Source organism: Hylobates moloch, unplaced genomic scaffold, assembly GCF_009828535.3.
Source record: "Hylobates moloch isolate HMO894 unplaced genomic scaffold, HMol_V3 SCAFFOLD_10, whole genome shotgun sequence".
NCBI classification, from domain to species: domain Eukaryota; kingdom Metazoa; phylum Chordata; class Mammalia; order Primates; family Hylobatidae; genus Hylobates; species Hylobates moloch.
In genome coordinates, this window is record NW_026652285.1 from 110,211,408 (window position 1) to 110,223,486 (window position 12,079).

Genomic DNA, 12,079 nt, shown 5'->3' on the forward strand with positions numbered 1-12,079 from the left:
GACTGTGGTCGTTGGGCTTTTGTTCTGTCCTTTTCCCTGGCCCCAGCCTGTCCCTTCCCATCACTTGCTCTCCCCAACCCCATTCCTGGGCCTGACGCTGACCATCACCCTCCCCCGCACACAGGTGCCTGTTGCCTCCCTGGCCACCGCAGCCCAGTTCATCCCCCATTGCCTCCCTCTCTCCTCCCATCCCCCCAGGCACCTGTGTGTGATGTGCTCTGTCTGTTGGTTCGGCTTTTTTTTTTTTATCTCTGATTTGTTCTGGTCCATTTTCGTGTAGGGCAGTGGTTCCGTGAATGGGAGCCCCTTGCTGTCAACATCTGGTGCTAGCACCCCCGGGCGCGGTGGGCGGAGGCAGCTCCCCCAGACGCCCCTGACTCCCCGCCCCAGCATCACCTACAAGACAGCCAACTCCTCACCCGTCCACTTCGCCGGGGCTCAGACCAGCCTCCCTACCTTCTCCCCGGGCCGGCTCAGCCGTGGGCTTTCCGAACACAACGCCCTGCTGCAGAGAGACCCTCTCAGCCAGCCCCTGGCCCCTGGCTCTCGAATCGGCTCTGACCCTTACCTGGGGCAGCGTCTGGACGGTGAGGCCTCTGTCCACGCCCTGCCCGAGGACACGCTCACTTTCGAGGAGGCTGTGGCCACCAACTCGGGCCGCTCCTCCAGGACTTCCTATGTGTCCTCCCTGACCTCCCAGTCTCACCCCCTCCGCCGCGTGCCCAACGGTTACCACTGCACCCTGGGACTCAGCTCGGGTGGCCGAGCACGGCACAGCTACCACCACCCTGACCAAGACCACTGGTGCTAGCTGCACCGTGACCACTCAGACGCCTGCATGCAGCAGGCGTGTGTTCCAGTGGATGAGTTTTATCATCCACACGGGGCAGCAGGCCCTGGGGGTTGGCCTCGCCCACCTTGGTGAGGTTCCTGTGGCCCCTCCCTCCCCCTCCTCCCCTCTTTTACTCTAGACGACGAATAAAGCCCTATTAGAGGATGCGGCTCTCTCTGTCCCCTTCCTGTCCTGCCTTCCCGGGTCTCGTACCACACACCAGACCCTAAACCGCAGGCTGCTGTATGTGGCTGAGAAGGACCCAGGAGTCCAAATCCCGTGTCCTGGGACTCAGCATCCAGCATGGGTGCTTGGAGCCGTTGTGAGGAGCTCTGCGTCCTGTGGGGAGCGCCCTTCATGCGGCCGTGCGGCACAGAGAAGCGGGGCCCACCTGAAAGTGCGCCCAGACCTCCGGACGGAGGGGATGGGGAGGGGGACAGAGTCGTGGCTTGTGCAGCCCGCCAGTGTCAGTGAGTGCTCACTCAGACAAGCTCTGTCCCTCCCTGGACACCGTCAGCCCCGCAGAGCCCGAGTTGGAAAGTGTTCTTGCTGTGGTTTTGATTTTTAATTGCAACACCTGTCACTCTTGTCACTTCTATATACTTGATGTAGGAAAAATAGAAAAACAGAAAAATGGGGAAGGAAATGTTCACATAACTTTAAAAAATCAAACCTGTGGAAGAAAGATGTCAGCTTTTTGCCACGTGTCTCTGTGGCTTACGTGAGGAGACTCCCTGTGCAGCCCTGTCCAGTCCAGGTGGACCCTAGACGGCCCCTGGCTCTGCTGCTCTTGACCAAGTGCCTGACCGCCGGGCCCTCACACCCAGGCTCCTGGGCGCTGTGGTGAGAGGCGAGGCCTTGGGATCCGTCACCGCAGGATGTTGTGAAAAGTACTCGCGATGGCAGCCAGGTAGCAAGCCCGTGCCGGTGGAGAGCACTGGATGTCATGGTGGCAAACGAGGCAGCCATTTGCTGTCCTCCCACGAGTGGAAGGGGTTTCCAAGGAAGCCACAGGGCAGCTGACCATGTGCTTGTGTGAAGCATTTTCGGTCTGTTCTGCATGTGATTCTCAGGGCACACTCTGTGGTGTGTGAAATAGGTTTCCTTCCACATGCAGCAGAAGAGAGGGAAGGGCTGGCAGGAAGGAGGGAGACATTGGCTGGGGGCTTGGATGTGGGGCCGTCAGGGCAGGAGGGAGGAAGCCCCAGCTGGAATGAAACTCAGAGCAAGTGACCGAGGGAGGACACCGCTCCTGCCACTGAGGCCGGGCACCTGATGCCCAGCACTGTCCTGGCACCAGACACAGGGAGCAGGCAGTCAAGTGAGGTCTGACCCCCATGGCCATGCTCAGGACACTGTGCAAGGTGCACAAGATCCTGGGAGGTCCTTTGTTTTGTGAAGAAAGGGATCATTTAGAGCAGCTGGTGGTGGTGTGTCCTCTGTGTTCTGAAATTCCAGATGATCTGTGTTGGATTCTTGGCTTCTACCCCATGATTCTCCTCAAAGAAATTGTGTGTGATGCGTGTGTGTGTGTGTGTCTGTGTCACAGGAGACACAGCGCCTGTGCAGGTGTGTTCAGTGTGTGGATGTCATTAACCCATAGGGCTATGCAACAAAAGACACATTTAATAGAAATAAAACACACAAGACCGCTGCCTGGTCTCGGGGTTCAGCATGATTGTGACCAAACCTTTTTATAGAATTTCCTTACCTGAAGGCACAACACTCTGAAACTTTAAAGATAACAGAGTATTTTATTCCAATAGAATAAACCAGGAATCTCGGACTGTGCATGTGATCACTGTGCTCATGTTGCAAAGTAGAAGGATGTGTATTTTGACACTGATGTTTTGTCTCTTGTTCCCCCGCCCCCAGCCCATGTTATCTTGGGTGTCAAATGTGTCCATTCCACGCAGAACCACAGCCATCTCCCCAGGCAGTGTTGGGTCGAGAATCCACTTTTCTAGACCCACACAGCCCAGCTGGCTTGTCTAGACTCTTCTAGGCATTGGAACTGATGAAAACTACAGGGAGCGGGGAAAGGAGACATTATGTCTTGTTTTCCTGACTTTGGGTTTTGTTTCTCACTGTGTCTTCTCCAGCTATCATATATGTCCCCTGAATCTCATAGTGAGTTGCCAAATTTGAAATGCATCACCCAGTTGTCTGCATCTGGAACCAGTCAAGCAGTGGCTGTAGTTTGAACAAGTTATGTGTGCATGTAACATATATACATATATACATATATACAAGTATGTGCATGATAATGTATATCTTCGTACTTTTTGATACAATGTATTCATTTGTTAATTTTTAATTATATTTGATATAAATCAAAGGTTTGTTGCAAGACTTTATATTTAAGAAGTGTTAAAAAAAAAAAAAAGTCCCAACCATGCAACACAACTGGGACCTACTTAAAAAAAAATTCTGTGATTGACTAGTTTGCTGCCTGAGTAATATTTATCAGCCAAACTTTGGATTCTGCTATTGTTTCTACAATGACATTTTGTATGAAGCAAAGTCCTTGAATTAAAATAAAAACTTAGCAAAAAATCAAAAACAAAACCCCACCATGCTGCCATTGGTATATGCAAGGGTGTGGGCCTGGGGTGCACTGCTAGGAGGGGTCAGAAGAAAGTGAGAACTGCAGTTTGTTGTTGTTGTTGTTGTTATTGTTGTTGTTTTTTGACAGAGTCTTGCTCTTGTTGCCTAGGCTGGAGTGCAGTGAGGCAATCTCGGCTCACTGCAACCTCTGCCTCCCCGGTTCAAGTGATTCTCCTGCCTCAGCCTCCCGAGTAGCTGGGATTACAGGTGTACACCACCATGCCCATCTAATTTTTGTATTTTTAGTAGTGACGGGTTTCACCATGTTGGCCAGGCTGGTCTCGAACTCCTGACCTCAAGTGATCCACCCACCTCAGCCTCCCAAAGTGCTGGGATTACAGGTGTTGAGCTACCACGCCTGGCCTGTGGTTTGTTTTCAATGCAAGTGTGGGATCAGGTTTTGAGAATGTGGTGAGGATCAAGGGAGGCACTTGGCAGGAGGAGGCAGATTCAACTTCCCTGGGGATCAGGGTTAGGGTTGGTTAAGATTACAGCAGTGCGTTAGGGTTGGGGTTGGGTAGAGGAGGTTCTGGGAGGCTGTGTGAGTTTGGGGCACAGAGCTCCTCTTAAGATGCCCCAATAATCATTCACTCTGGTTAAAATGTTAGGATATTGCTAGCTACATGCCGATAAGGACAAAGGGGACATTCTTAAGAGAAACCTGGCACCATAATTACAGATTAGGGCAGAGAAGGACATTCGAAAGAGATAGGCAGGCACAGTAGGTACAGACATGACCACATGACCACTCTAGGACCTTCCTGGAGTGGCAGGAAGGAGTCCAGCCCCAGCAGTGGAATCACATTGATTACTGCATGTATGTGTCAGCCAACAGTGAGGGGGTCCCACAAGCCTAGGTGGGGCAAGTCAGGGATCTAAGGAAGGAGCAGGAAAACCAGACAAAGAAAAGAGGTGGAGACTTGAGGAATGTGAAGAAGTCCAACATAAAACTCCCTGCTCAGGGCCCTGGGGCTGTTTTCCTGCAGATCAGCCCCACTCCTCCCTTGAGGTGTACTTCTTTTTTCTACGATAAGCTCCTTACACTATATTTCTTTTCAATGAAGTTTTCTGCCATCTTTGTACTGCCTCTTGGTGAAAATCTTTCTTTCAAGTTAGACAAGAACTGGGACATCAAGTCTCCCCAGTATTAGCTCCATTTCAGTTTGAATTTGCAGAATTGATAGCGCTGAACAACCTGCGCTCCAACTTTAAGTGGTGTAGGAAGAGGCCAGCAGGGTCAGACCCTGAAAACAGACCAGCCACGTCTCTCAGGTGGACGCAGCGGGTTCTCCACGAGCGTGACTTGGGGATTTAGGGCGCTGAGACTGTGCTACCCACCCCCCTTAAAAATCCCTCGTGGCTCCCAGTTGCCCTGAAGGAGAATCCCAAACTCTTCAGAGGCAGCACATGCTGGTGGGTGAGAGCTGGGAGCCTGAGTCCAAGTTCCAGCCTGGCCACTATCGGCTGTGTGACCACCGGCAACTCGCCTAACCTCTCTGGGCTTCACGGGCTCGTTGGACGATGTGGTGAGAGAATGACTGAGATGAGCTTAGCACAGTGCTGACCACACAGTCACTGTTGAATGCCAGGTGGCTGTGGGAGCAAGAGGGCCCTGCAGTGTCCCCGGCCGCCAGCAGGGTGCGTGCCGCCAGTACACCGGGAGCAAGAGGGCCCTGCAGTGCCCCCGGCCGCCAGCAGGGGGCGCAAGGCCATGACACCGTGAGCAAGAGGGCCCTGCAGTGCCCCCGGCCGCCAGCAGGGGGCGCAAGGCCATGACACCGTGAGCAAGAGGGCCCTGCAGTGCCCCCGGCCGCCAGCAGGGTGCGTGCCGCCAGTACACTGGGAGCAAGAGGGCCCTGCAGTGCCCCCGGCCGCCAGCAGGGCGTCCACACCGGGTGGAAGCGAGGGTGAAGTCCGCATTCTCCTCAGCACAGACCCCGGGGGCACCGCCTCGCTTTGGGACAACTCGAGGCCATGGTGAGTAAAATCCTTCCTGTTTGCAGCCCTGACTACTGAGGGTCAGAGACCAGTAAGAGGGGTCGGTGTGGAAAACTGGAAACCAAAAGCCCGTCTAAATCCTGTGCACTGAGGTTCTCCCCACCCAAGGCGAGGCCGGCGCAGCGCGAGGTCCACACCGCAGCCTTGGAACACAAATGGAGCGTTCCTAATGCAGATATGACTCCCGAAATACGAATATGACACTCGCAGTGCTCGGCTAACAAACACCTGTAATGCTAATGCACTGCCTCAATACGAAAATGTTCACGTAAAACTCCGTGCGCCCCACGCGGCCCCGCAGTCCCCGCTCATAATAATCAACACTGACGTCATCAAAACAAACGTAGCCTCCAGCTGCTCACAGCTGCTGCTGAGCTGGAGCTGCCTCGGGCCTGGCCTCCACAGTGGAGTTTGTTGTACCTGCTTCACGGACGTGGAATTGACACAGTTGTTTTAAAAAGAAGCTTACTTCCCGATAATTCCATACTTTCAGGAAACTTGCAAAGGCAGTACAGAGTTTTCTCTTTTCTCTCAGATTCCTCAGCGGTTGTTGCTGAGCCAGATCTGCAACTTCACAGAAAACACCCCAGTGTTTTTCACCCGAAACAGGGACCCCTCCCAGGTAAGCGCCAGGTGACCCCAGCATAAAACTCCCTGCTCAGGGCCCTGGGGCTGTTTTCCTGCAGATCAGCCCCACTCAGGAGGCCACGTTTCTACCTGAGGGTCGGGTCCGCAGGCCTGTTTCACTTCGCAGCCGCCCCGGCTGGGTGGAAAATGTCTTTTTCCATCTGCGTCCAGTTTTCCTTTTCTGGAGCCTTCACAGAGGTGAAGAGCAGAGCTGCCCTCAGGCTGGGTCGGCACAGCGGTTCCCCCTGGGCAGATGCAGACTCCGCACTCCAGGTGGGAACTCGCAGCCTCTGGCAGTGCTCTGCTCAGCGAGTCCCCCAGAGGAGCACAGACCCACCCACACCCCACAGAGACCTCAGGGTGCTTGCGACAAAACTCTCCTTTACAAACAAGTCTCATCCCATCACTCTCCTTATTTAACTTTAATGATGGTTTCCCACTGGCCTCAGAACAGAGATCGCAGAACTGTCCTGGCCCCCAGTCCCTGAGCGCTCTCACCTGCTGCCCTCTCCCGCCCAGCCCAGCCCAGCTGCCTGCGTTGCGGCCTCCACCTACAGGGACACGGCAGGCTCTTGGGGTCTTGGGAACTCTATGCACATCCTCTTATCAAATACTCTAAGATTCTGTCTACCTAGATCCTTAAAGTCACAGCGGTTATGATGTCTAACAACACAAATGTTCTAACGTGATTTTTTTAGACAAAAAAGTTTGATAGATCATATGTGAGAATCACCCTTAATTTATAAATCAAGGAAATAGATACATAAAAGCAGAGTCCATATTTGGGATAATCAGTAAAAAAAAATAAAATCTCAATGCAGAATGAAAGGCAAAGGGCACAATTGATCATTGAAATTTCATAAGAGTTTACTGGACAGAATATTACCTTACTATATTCTCCAGCCCTGTGTGTGTGTATGTGTGTGTATATCACACACATACCAGTTGCAAAAAATTTCAGGTTTAAACACTCATGTTTAATATTTTTTTTTTTTGAGATGGAGTCTGGCTCTGTCACCCAGGATGGAGTGCAGTGGTGTGATCTCAGCTCACTGCCACCTCCACCTCCTGGGTTCAAGTGATTCTCCTGCATCAGCCTACTGAGTAGTTGGGATTACAGGTGCCCGCCACCATGTCCGGCTAATGTTTGTATTTTTAGTAGAGATGGGGTTTCACCATGTTGGCCAGCTGGTCTCGAACTCCTGACCTCAGGTGATCTGCCCTCCTTTGTTTCCCAAAGTGCTGGGATTAGAGGTGTAAGCCACCTCGCCTGGCCCACTCATGTTTATTTCATTAGTCAATACGGTTGATTAAGAAGTTAGGGTTAGGGTTAGGGTTGGGGTTAGGGGTTAGGGTTAGGGGTTAGGGTTAGGGTTAGCTTTAGGGGTTAGGGTTTAGGGTTAGGGTTAGTTTTAGGGGTTAGGGTTAGGGTTAGCTTTAGGGGTTAGGGTTAGGGTTTAGGGTTAGTGTTTGGGTTTGGGTTTGTGTAGTGTTTGGGCTAGGGTTTGGGTTAGGAGAATTGCTTGAACCTGGGAGGCAGAGGTTGCAGTGAGCCGAGAGTGCGCCACTACTGTCCAGTCCAGGCAACAGTGGGAGATTCCGTCTCAAAAAGAAAAAAATGATATGAAATAATACCTACTTTTAACAGCCATAAGCAACATTTTTTTTAAGTGCTTCACTTCATTTTTCTGATTGCTAGAGCCATGTTTCAAATGCAAACATCCTCGTGCTTACTTCATGCAACTTCAGACTCGCTCTGCAGATGAGCTGATGACCACCTTCTACAAGTTCTGCAGTTCTCAGGGTGGACACCGCTGGAGGGATTATGACTGGGACGGCCCAGCTGCTTCAGTATGAGCTTACCTTGTCCCTTGGGGTAGATGCTTAGCTGGCAGTGTGAAGCGCGTATCCTGAGGGTCTTTGCTGGTGTGGTGGAAAGATAAACCTTTTGAGGTGAAGAGCCAGGGTGTCAGGAAATGCGTCCTATCTGCTAGTCAGAGTGGATGAAGTCGTGAATGTTGGGGAATTTTTCTGTATGGGTAGGAGACGGAGACCCATAACTAAGTATGTGCTCTTTAAAGTCCTGTTCTTTCATCTTCTACATTTATTGGCAGTTGGCATTCCCTTACTCCCAATCAACACTATTTTTTTTTTATTTTGAGACAGAGTCTCACTCTGTCACCCAGGCTGGAGTGCAGTGGTGCGATCTCTGCTCACTGCAAGCTCCACCTCATGGGTTCACGCCATTCTCCTCCCTCAGCCTCCCGAGTAGCTGGGACTACAGGTGCCCGCCACCACTCCTGGCTAATTTTTTTGTATTTTTAGTAGAGACTGGGTTTCACCATATTAGCCAAGATGCTCTCGATCTGACCTTGTGATCCACCCGTCTCAGCCTCCCAAAGTGCTGGGATTACAGGCGTGAGCCACCGCATTCAGCCTCAATCAACACTCTTAAATATTTGTACTGTTCACAAAACTTAGTACATTAAATGTCTCTAAATATTTAACTGTTACTTGTAAACTTAATTTAGTATTTATTTTAATCAAAATTCTGAATGTTTCATTAAAAGGAAAGTTCTAGTATTGCCTTCTCAGTGTTTTAAATAGCTTATTAGGTAGAAAGCAAACCCCAAATCACAGTGATCCCAAAATTGACTACATACTTAGATTTGAACAGGCTATGAAAATCCTCATCACTGGTATTGCAATTTATTTCTTTACTCCTATTCTTATTTCCTTATTCATTTTTTGAACCTTCCCTGATTGCTTCCTAGGGTTGCATTAAATGTATAAGATTCTATTTATTTTTTTCGAGACACAGTCTCGCTCTGCCGCCCAGGTTGGAGTGCAGTGGCATGATCTCGGCTCACTGCAGCCTCTGCCTCCCGAGTTCAAGCGATTCTGCCTCAGCCTCCCAAGCAGCTGGGACTACAGGTGCATGCCACAATGCCCAGCTAATTTTTTGTCTTTTTAATAGAAACAGGGTTTCACCATGTTAGCCAGGCTGGTCTCAAACACCTGACCTCAGATGATCCACCTGCCTTGGCCTCCCAAACTGCTGGGATTACAGGCATGAGCCACCACGCCCGGCACTATGTTTTTATACTTTATACTTTCTGTGTTAATCATTCAGCTCTCAGAAGAGAAAGGACACCTCAGACTAGCTGGGTCTAGGTTATTGATAATTGATTCTTGGTCAAGGCCCCAGTCTTAATTGCTTTCTAAATCAATCTCTCTCTCTCTCTCTCTGAAAGAGATGGGGTCTTGTTTATGTTGCCCAGGATGGCCTCAAACACCTGGGCTCAAGTGATCCTACCGCCTTGGCCTCTAAGTAGCTGCCACCACTCCCCACTCCAAATCTTTTTTTTTTTTGAGACAGAGTTTTGCTCTGTTGCCCAGGCTGGAGTGCAGTGGCACGATCTTGGCTCACTGCAACCTCTGCCTCCCAGGTTCAAGCGATTCTCCTGCCTCAGCCTCCCGAGTAGCTGTGATTACAGGCATGCGCCACCATGCTCAGCAAATTATTTTATTTTTAGTAAAGACTGGGTTTCGCCATGTTGGCCAGGCTGGTCTCGGACTCCTGGCCTTGAGTGATCCTCCCGCCTCAGACTCCCGAAGTGCTGGGATTACAGGTGTGAGCCCCCATGCCTGGCCTCCGAATCTTTTAATAGTGTATTCTTGCTTATGAAATTGTGGTACTTAAATTTCTGCTTTTGGCACAGTTTTTACTCTTTTGAGATTTGGTATCTTTCTCAGTGATGGTATAATCTTTACTTTTTCTTTCTTTCTTTCTTTTTTTAAACAGAGTTTCACTCTTGTTGCCCAGGCTGGAGTGCAATGGCGCAATCTTGGCTCACCACACCCTCCGCCTCCCAGGTGCAAGCGATTCTCCTGCCTCAGCCGGCCAAGTAGCTGAGATTACAGGCATGCGCCACCACACCTGATTAATTTTGTATTTCTAGTAGAGATGGGGTTTCTCCATGTTGGTCAGGCTGGTGTCCAACTCCTGACCTCAGGTGATACGCCCACCTTGGCCTCCCAAAGTGCTGGGATTATAGGCGTGAGCCTCTGCCCTCGGCCAATCTTTACATTTAATATGATTGTTTTTGTGTTGTTTGAACGTGTTAACCAGTTCCTGAGCCTATTATCTCTAATTGGCTCTAGTTCAGAATAGTTTGGTCTGGTTTCCCAAATGTGATTTTATCATGTGGGCATTATCTGTAACATCTTCTGCTTATGCTGTTATTTTTATTTCTTCAGGTGACAGTTCTTCTGTTCAATGTTGTTGTTGGAAGGCTGCATGGATCTGTGGTACACATCATGTACTCTGAAGCCAGCGTGCCTGACTACACCTTAGCTATGAAACCCTGGTCAAGTTGCAGAACCTCTGCCTTCATTTCCTCATCTATAAAGTGGATATATTAATAACCTGTTTGAGGAGTTTACAAACTGTTTTCTTAAGGGTCAGAGGGTGAATAGTATAATTACTTACTTTTTAATTTTCTTTGAGACAGGGTCTCACTCTGTTGCCCAGGCTGGAGTGTAGTGGCATGATCTCAGCTTACTGCAGCCTGGACCTCCTGGGCTCAAGTGATCCTTCCACCTCAGCCTCCCTAGTGGCTGGAACTATAGGTGTGCCCCATGCCCAGCTAATTTTTTTTTTGTAGAGACAGGGTTTTGCCATGTTGCCCAGGCTGGCAACTTCCATATGTTTTTTATAGGCAATTTTTTTAAAAAATTTATACTTCTTCTTTAATTTTTTTGAATTTGACCTCAGAATGTGATTATAGGCAAAATTCAAAATGTAATAATAATTGAGTTTAATTTTTGTAATGTGAGTCTATTACTGAGAAGAGTGGATGCCATTTTGCTTAATTGGGGTTCAAAGTTAATGTTCCTTGTCATTGAAATCAATTGCAAATGTGCATCTGTGAATGCTGGTTACGTGCAGGAGAGCAAATGAAGTATACCGTTGCCACCACTGAAAGAGTCAATAGATTCACCACTGATAATGGACTCAGATATTTCCCACAGAGGTCTTGCTGATGAATAATACAGTGAAGCAGGCGTGGTGGCTCATGCCTGTAATCCTAGCACTTTGGGAGGCCAAGGTGGGTGGATCACCTAAAGTCAGAGGTTCGAGACTAGCCTGGCCAACATGGCGAAACTCATCTCTACTAAAAATACAAAAATTAGCTGGGCATAGTGGTGCATGCTTGTAATCCCAGCTACTCTGTGGGGGAAAGGAAGAGAGATCAGACTGTTACTGTGTCTATGTAGAAAAAGGAAGACATAAGAAACTCCATTTTGATCTGTACTAGGAAAAATTCTTCTGCTTTGAGGTGCTGTTAATCTGTAACCTTAGCCCCAACCCTGTGCTCACAGAAACATGTGCTGTATTGACTCAAGGTTTAGGGAATTTAGGGCTGGGCAGGATGTGCTTTGTTAAAAATGTGTTTGCAGGCAGTATGCTTGGTAAAAGTCATCGCCATTCTCCATTCTCAATTACCCAGGGACACAGTGCACTGCGAAAAGCCGCAGGGACCTCTGCCCGAGAAAGCCTGGGTACTGTCCAGGTTCCCCCCCACTGAGACAGCCTGAGATATGGCCTCGTGGGAAGGGAAAGACCTTACAGTCCCCCAGCTCGACACCCATAAAGGGTCTGTGCTGACGCAGATCAGTGAAAGAGGGAGGCCTCTTTGTAGTTGAGATAAGAGGGAGGCATCTGTCGCCTGCTTGTCCCTGGGAATGGAATGTCTCGGTGTAAAACCTGACCATACATTCTATTTACTGAGATAGGAGAAAACCGCCCTGTGGCTGGAGGTGAGACATGCTGGCGGCAATGCTGCTCTGCTACTCTTTACTGCACTGAGATGTTTGTGTAGAGTTAAACATAAATCTGGCCTACGTGCACATCCAGGCACAGCACCTTTCCTTAAACTTATTTATGACACAGATTCCTTTGCTCACGTTTTCCTGTGGAGCCTCTGCCCACCATTACCCTATAGTCCTGCC

The 12,079-nt window shown here is 49.7% G+C and overlaps 1 protein-coding gene and 1 long non-coding RNA gene across 13 annotated transcripts in view; both read left to right on the forward strand.

Annotated features, from left to right (window-relative positions):
- Positions 1–3,400, forward strand: part of CACNA1B (calcium voltage-gated channel subunit alpha1 B) — a 244,247-nt gene extending 240,847 nt beyond the window's left edge. For all 12 annotated transcript variants that reach the window (XM_058445703.1, XM_058445707.1, XM_058445706.1 and 9 more), the window contains one exon: positions 281–3,400. In XM_058445703.1, the coding sequence (XP_058301686.1) occupies positions 281–811 (531 nt within the window). In that variant the 3' untranslated portion in view covers positions 812–3,400. The remainder of the gene's footprint in view (positions 1–280) is intronic.
- Positions 3,401–5,870: 2,470 nt separating this feature from the next.
- Positions 5,871–9,949, forward strand: LOC131384456 (uncharacterized). Its single transcript, XR_009215319.1, has 3 exons — positions 5,871–6,059; positions 7,764–7,915; positions 9,870–9,949. It is a non-coding gene; the product is annotated as an uncharacterized LOC131384456 (long non-coding RNA).
- The last annotated feature ends 2,130 nt before the right edge of the window (positions 9,950–12,079 follow it).